Raw genomic sequence first — 7,695 nt, 5'->3', positions numbered from 1 at the left:
TGCATGCATGAACTGAGCAACTTTCCCAACACTTAACGAGAAATCAGGCCAAGTGTGACATGGGTAAAGTAATGAGCCAACAATGCTCATATATTCACTTGCATCCTCCACCATCTCTCCTTCCTCAGGAGATAGTTTGCAAAACAGTGTCATAAGCGTAGAACACACAGCTGTGGTTTTCATACCAGCATTCTCTAGTAATTCTAACGCAAACTTATTTTGACTAAGAATGAGCAAATTGTCACCCTATAATACTTCAATTCCTAGGAAGTAACTCAAAGCCCCCAAATCTTTGAGAGAAAAATTATCTTGTAACATAGCAACAACTGTATTAATTCCATGCGATGACCCTTCTGTGATCAATATGTCATCGACATACACTAACAAATATACTCGATCAACACCATTGTCTTTAAAAAAATATAGATGAATATGCTCGAGAGACATAAAACCCTATCTCCAATAACGCCTCTTTTAATTTGGAGTGCCAGTTATGAGGTGCTTTCTTTAACCCCATACAAAGCCTTCTGTAGTTTGTACACCAGAGGAGAGCCATCATCAGCCATCTATTCGAAGCTCGATGGTTGTTGCATAAATACAACCTCTTTAAGGTCACCGTTGAGAAAAGCATTGTTGATATTTATATGCTTTAACTCTCACCCACTAGATACTGCTAAAGCAATGACAAGATTCAATGTAGAGAACTTAACCATTGGACTAAACGTATCATAAAAGTCATGTCCAGGGACTTGAGTGAACCCTTTAGTCACCAACCGAGCCTTATGCCAATGAATGGAGCCATTTGGGTTACGTTTCAGCTTAAACAACCATTTCCACCCAACTGTTGTTCTTCCAGGCGGGAGCTTAACCAATGACCAAGTGTCGTTCATCTACAAAGCATCGACTTAAGCCTGAACAACATTCTTTCATTCTGAAGATTGTAGTGCTTCCTGAATACTTATAGGGATATCATCATCAAAATGACTTGAGAATGCTTTTGGTTTGAAAATGTCACATTTAGTCTTTGTCAACATGGGATGAATATTTTGTGTTTGACATGTTGCAGTGTTTTGATTGATCTCTTGTACCACATGTTGATCATGATTACTAGTACCACCATGTAACCCTGATACTTCAGTAGTATCTGCCTAATCAAAATATGGTTCAACACTATTTGGTTGACCTAGATGTTGACTAGTGTTGCCACCAATACTATTATATAAATCAGGGATGTCACCAACACCACCATGCATATCAGGCTCCTTACGTATATTTACATTACCCTCATAGTTTTCTGACACGTTTCTCGAGGTTCCATGAAGACTGGAATTCCTACCACCCTGCATGTTAGCAAGTTCCTTGATATTTGAAATAATTTCAAGCTCCTGAGGACAACAAGTGCTTTTGTCAGGAACAATTGTGTTGCTACTTTTCCTTTCAAAGGGAAACACCCATTCATTAAACACTACGTTTCTCGATATGTAAACTCGTCCATCACGAGCTAAACATTGAAACCCCTTATGCTGAGGGCTAACACCCAAATAAGTGCGGGGTTGAGACCAAAAATCCAACTTGTGTTTCTGAAAGCAAAGGCACCCAAAGACCTTGAGTGCTTTGTAATCAGGTTCTCTTCCAAACAACTTCTCAAAAGGAGAAAGTCCTGCAACACCTTTGTTGGTAGTTTATTAACAAGACTAACCACAATAACAATGGCATAAGACAAAAACGTTATGGGAATCGAAGCTTAAGATAAAAGAACAAGAGTCAATTCAACCAAGTGTTTATTTCTTCGCTCAACAATACCATTTTGCTCGGATGTATGAGGACATGTCAGCCAATGAACAATGCCAGACTTGGCCAAAATATCAGAGAAGGTTCGAAACTCCTCGCCCAGACACTTTGGACTGCTTTGATAGGAAGTCCAAACTGTGTGTTCACTATTTTTTGAAACAACTGAAAAGCTATAATAGCTTGGGACTTTATGCGAAGCAAATAAAGCCATGTGTGACGAGTGAAAGAATCAACAAAACGATATATAATATCGAAAGCCATTATAAGATACATGAGGATGTCCCCATAAGTCAGTATGAACAAGCTGAAAATGAACATTATATTCAGTAGTAGATTAAACAAATAGTAGTTTATGACTCTTGCCTATATGAAAAGAAGAACACATTTTATTTACATCTAAATAAAACTTTACATCAACAAGTTTTGCTACTTTATTCAATGTGTCCAATGAAGGATGACCCAAGAGCCTATGCCATAACTCATCAACTGGCAGATACTTTGTAGTAATATTGACATCTTCCTTCACTACTGCACAATTCTTCACAAAAGAATATAAGCCATCTACTTCTTCACCATTTAACAAGATTTGCCCAGTAGTCTCATCACGCACATAACACTTCTTGGCATGAAACTCAAGAAAAACGTTGTCCCTAGCAAGCTTTGAGACCGAGAGAAGGTTTTTGGTTATTTGAGGGACATGTAATAAGTCATTTAGAAATAACACACGATAAGCAGAAGACATAATAGAGTCGCTAACCATATCAATATCAAGTTATACTCCATTACCTATATTGAGTTTACCTGGACCAAGTAACTCAGATTGATTCACTATATTAGATGCATATGGAGTGACATGTTGTGTGGCTATGTGGTTCATGAATCCACCACCCACCGATCAGCAGCAGTAGTGACCACATTTGCCTATGACTGTGTATTAAGAGAAGCATCTGAACATCCTTTAGATTAGTAGTCATAACTCTGACTTCCTTTACCAGAAGTATAGCATATATTAGCTGAACTTTCTTTGGATTGACCATAATTGTCAGATTCCACACAAGTAAATTCTTCATCATATTGATGCCAACATCGGTCAACTAAGTGGCCAAGTTTGCCACAGAGCTGACACTGCAATCTCGTTCGCCCACGCCCCTTCCACTATTCCTCATACCTGGTTCATTAGTGGAACGATTTGACTGAGAGTCTTGACGGTTATGAGCATTGTATAATCCACGAACCATATTACCCTGGGTAAGATTAGCACTAACCGGCAATAGGTCATTTTGTTCATCAAATCCAGCCAACTGTGACTCAGCATCCATTAACATCGTGTAGATGCTATCCAGTGACAACGTTTCCTTCATGGTCGTTATAACTGCAATGAATGGCTTGTATTCAAGAAGTAATCCTTTCAAGATTGTAACAATATGCTCAACATGAGATATCACACTTCCACAAGATGTAAGCGCATCACATACCTCCTTCACTCGAGTGAGATAGGTGCGCATGTTGTCACTGCCCTTATTCAAAGAATGAAGCTTGTAGTGAAGATTCATTAACGTTGTTGTAGATCTGTTTGCAAAGAACTGCAACACTGTTTTCCATACTGCTGTAACAGTTTCTGCTCCCACACACTGAGGAAGAAGATGAGGGTTGATGGTCGATAGTAGCCAAGAAGCAACAACATTATCTTGTGCAACAAATTCTTCATATGCTTCATTAAGACGTTCCTCACCATCATATCAAGCACAGTCTCCGGTGGAGGCAACATGGCTCCAGTCAAGAGTCGTTCAAGACGGTGACTGCGAATTATCAGTAAGATATGATGCTTCCATAGCAAAAAATTTGTCTCATCAAGAATAATGTTGACCTTCTTGTTTGAGAATCCTTTTGCACATCCAAGCACAAGATCCATAATAAGCAACAAAGCAGCGAGAATGGATCAAGCAGCGAAAGCTTACATCACTCACCCAGAACCAACGACGATTGATATCATATTGAGCTACTGAATGTTTAACAAGTCAATGGTATATTCATCAAAGAGAGGTGATTACATGGTGCTTACAAGCACAATATTAATGCACAATTTTACAAGCAGTTAACCCTAACAAACTATCTAACCACCCTTAACAGATTAACAGTCCTCTAACTACTGCTGACTCAACTTACACTCCACTACATACACCTCTAATAATATATATTTAACATAAAATATTACGTTGATTCCTGGCCAGTGAAACTAAAACCTCATCCACTCGTAACTTACATTTGCTCTACAATGAGCTCAACAATCCAAACACTTAACCTCCAACCGCATCCCTCCCAAAAGAAGCGTAAAAAAGTTTTTATGTTTGGCATTATTCTATACAGAAATTGTAAGTAAATGAACAACGTCGTTCCAATCAATTCGTAACATAAATCAAAGTTTGAAATATATTATTTGAAAAACTCTCAAATGAGGAATGGATTATTAAGATAAAAGCACCACTTGCTAAGCATTTTGGATTAATAATCTGCATATAAAATGTGCACTAAATCACTTTCGTATAATAAATTAAATCAGTTAAAATTCTATATTAAATTAATATTATTATGCGTGGAAGAACGGCAGCGGTTGACTTTTGAAATTTCGCATTTTTAATTATTTTTATTGGAGTATTTAGAAGATTAAGAAAATTGACTTTCAATAAAGCAGTCCAACCGAAACTACCGGAATCGAATCCGTCCTTGTTTCTTTGTTCCGTAGCGGTTTGTCTGCCGCTTCCCCATTTTTTTAAAACATGTCTCCCATTTTCCCTATAAAACCCTTTCCTGCCCTTTGCCACTTCCTCCATCAGGTAAATCCCTCTCTCTCACTCTCTCACCTCCATTTTCTCCCATTTGCAGTATCTCAATCTCTGGGTTGTTTCTGTGTCTCTGGTAGAGCGAAAAGGAAAGTGCAGTGGCGATGAGTTCTAGAGGGAGGACGACAGAGATTGGGGTCGTTTCAAGGAAGTGGAAAGAGACGAGTGAAATAATCCCCGAGAGAAACAAAGTCTGGATTGAACCCTCCATCATTCAAAGAAAAGTTGCTGTTGTTTACTACTTGTCTAGAAATGGCCACCTTCAACACCCTCATTTCATGGAAGTTCCTCTCTCTTCTAATACTGGACTTCACCTCAGAGGTGACAAACCTATCTGTTTCGTTTCCAAGAAAATCTTTAAATTTTCTATCCAATTGCCTGTTGCCAAATGTATATAGTACGCTAACTTTCACTTTTCTCGTAATGAAAGCTTTAAGTTTAAATTTCAAAAGCTTTCCTTTTTTTTATTGTTTCTGTTCGGATGCTGGGAAAATTACAAGGATTTACATTTTCGTACATTTTTCGCATTTTCACTGCAATGCAATTTGACTCTATATTGCTTTTTTTCTTCTTCTTCAGATGTAATCAACCGCCTAAACCTCCTTCGAGGCAAAGGCATGGCTAATCAATACTCTTGGTCCTCCAAACGGTAACACTCTCATTTATCCCCAAACGTCCGATGATCGGATTATCTTTACTCTTCACCGTCCGATTTTAATGTTTCATTTTTTTCCCAACTCAGGAGTTACAAAAACGGCTTCGTTTGGCATGACTTAGCAGAAAACGATTTTATTTACCCATCTCACGGCCAAGAATACGTTCTCAAAGGAACGGAGATTCTCGACCACTCGATTAGCCCTCAATCCCTCGACGTTATGTCGCCTGAAAAGTCAGACAAAGATCATGATTTTCAGTCCATCGGACGGCGGAGGGATCCGCCTCGGAGTTCTACTGACCTGTGTGAGTACAAAGTTTACACGGCTGAATCAAGTTCTGACTCGTCTGGGAGACTCGCTGCGGACGCGTTGACTCAGACCGACGATAAGAGGAGGAGAAAGCCGGTGGTCAAAGAACCGAAAATCGAAAAGTTGCAAAGCCCAAGTCAAGAGTTCGAGCTGAGTAGGGAAGACATTTCGCCTCCACCGTTGGATTCGAGCTCGGAGACATTGGAAACCCTGATGAAAGCCGACGCGCGGAGGATTTTGAGCAACGCTGATGGTAACAAAGAAGACAACTTGAACCGTAGCGGGAGAATGAGAGCGTCGGCTGTTTTGATGCAGTTAATATCGTGCGGCTCTGTTTCAATCAAGGAATGTGTGGCCAAGTCGGAGAGAGATCAAGGGTTCTCATTGATCAGACATTACAAATCGAGGTTGCCACCCGGAGCAGGAAATTGTAGCCATGAACGTAAAGAGTATTTTAGTGGGAGCTTGGTTGAGACCAAGAAAGAAGAAGCTCCTGATCTGAGCAAGTCTTCGTCTTGCAATGCTGAAAGGTGACTCGCTAAACTTAATTGTTTCAAGGTCTAATTATAGTTTTAATCCTTCTGCTCAAGAAATACTAGTAATAATAATATCAAAGAGTTATAATATATAGGAGTATGAATGAATAAAACCTTTCGGTGAATTGTTGGTTAACTATTTATTTATTAAGTTAAATAAATGAACGAATATAGAGGTTTATTTGATTTACTTATGTTCACAAATAAACTCGTTCATAGGCTCATTTATTGACTCGATTATAAACTCGTTTATTTGATTCTTTTGTTTTTTTTTTACATTTTAAATATTGGATAAGATAGGGACTAAATTAAATATATCATGAACTTCGGAATTCAACAATGATACCTAAAGAAATTAAGGATTAGTGGTAGAATTTCATATTTTTTTTAATTTACAAATAAAAGAGTAAAAAGAGAGTGTTAGTTTGTGAATATTAAATTAATATGTTTATAAACATTAAATAAATATATTTATGAATATTAAACAAATGTTAAACAAATATGATCACATATACTAAATAAATGAATGAATATAAATATCTTCATAAATAAATAAATATAAATATTTTTAAAAATAAATAATCGATCAAATAAAAATAAACATATATACATAAAATCATTGAGTATAAGATGTGTACATGGTTTTGCCAGGACAGCAAAAGATATAATGATTTGAGGGTTTTGGTCAAAGATATAATCAATTGTATATGTACTGGAGTATACGTGTGTGTCTGCAATTTCTAGTCTTTTCTTTTCTTGTATCCTACCAAACGTAAGTGGTCCAATGTAATGAATGAAATGTACTCCATACTTACCCAATAAATGACTGCTGGAGGGACCAAAGAAAGAAAGAAAAAAGACAAATGCTGTTATGGTTTAAGCTGGGATTTGCTTTTGTAGCTTTTATCCTTTGGATTGATTTTGGGAACGTTTTTGTTGGGTTTTTTTTTCTCATCAGGAGCTCGCAGTTGCAGTTGCAGTTGCAGTGGCAGTTGGCAGAAAAGGAGATCGATGGAACGCCGGGAACGAACTAAAAAGGGGGGAACGTGAATGCAAACAGCTGCTTTGAAAGTGGAAGCAAAAGGCATGATTTTCAAGAGATTTTTGGAGCCTGGCTATGCCAATTGTAGTAATATGTAGTTTAGTACCAAAACAGATAGGGGCAAGTGTTGTAGGCGATCTATATTACGATTAGAGGAAACACTAGGAATGGAATCTTGTAATGTTCCAAGTGTGTAAAAATTTGTCGATTTCACCTTGTGCTTCTAGCTAGCAACTCGATTCATGGGGAATCTTTAAGGAAAGTCGGATTAATATAAGGTTAAGAAATGGCGTGATCGCAAATTTAATAAGATAATTAATAAATTCGGTAAAGTGTTACCAGAAATATTGATAGACTCATAATGTTGTAGGTAGAAAACATGAAGAACTATTAAAAAAATATAGTAACCGGTAAACTTTGATTATCCATAGGTATCGATACATATATATAAGTATTTATACTTTACTGTGGAAAACATTAATTTAAGGTTACATTTTGAGTGAGTTTTAAGGTATTAATTT

General features: G+C 37.4%; 1 protein-coding gene across 1 annotated transcript; it reads left to right on the top strand.

Annotated features, from left to right (window-relative positions):
- Positions 1–4,683: 4,683 nt before the first annotated feature.
- LOC120118926 (protein UPSTREAM OF FLC-like) lies at positions 4,684–7,312 on the top strand. Its single transcript, XM_039138838.1, has 4 exons — positions 4,684–4,952; positions 5,211–5,280; positions 5,374–6,126; positions 7,091–7,312. The coding sequence occupies exons 1-4, from the start codon at positions 4,736–4,738 to the stop codon at positions 7,164–7,166; spliced, it is 1,116 nt and encodes a 371-aa protein (XP_038994769.1). The 5' UTR covers positions 4,684–4,735; the 3' UTR covers positions 7,167–7,312.
- The last annotated feature ends 383 nt before the right edge of the window (positions 7,313–7,695 follow it).

This window comes from Hibiscus syriacus, unplaced genomic scaffold (assembly GCF_006381635.1).
Source record: "Hibiscus syriacus cultivar Baekdansim isolate YM2019G1 unplaced genomic scaffold, ASM638163v2 tig00000991_pilon, whole genome shotgun sequence".
Lineage (NCBI taxonomy): Eukaryota > Viridiplantae > Streptophyta > Magnoliopsida > Malvales > Malvaceae > Hibiscus > Hibiscus syriacus.
This window is presented reverse-complemented; position numbering and strand designations above follow the sequence as displayed.

Coding starts and splice junctions, on each gene's coding strand:
- LOC120118926 (XM_039138838.1), top strand. CDS start 4,736: ATGAGTTCTAGAGGGAGGACGACAGAGATTGGGGTCGTTTCAAGGAAG. Junction 5,281..5,373: donor TACTCTTGGTCCTCCAAACG/GTAACACTCTCA, acceptor TTCCCAACTCAG/GAGTTACAAAAACGGCTTCG. Junction 6,127..7,090: donor TCGTCTTGCAATGCTGAAAG/GTGACTCGCTAA, acceptor TTTTCTCATCAG/GAGCTCGCAGTTGCAGTTGC.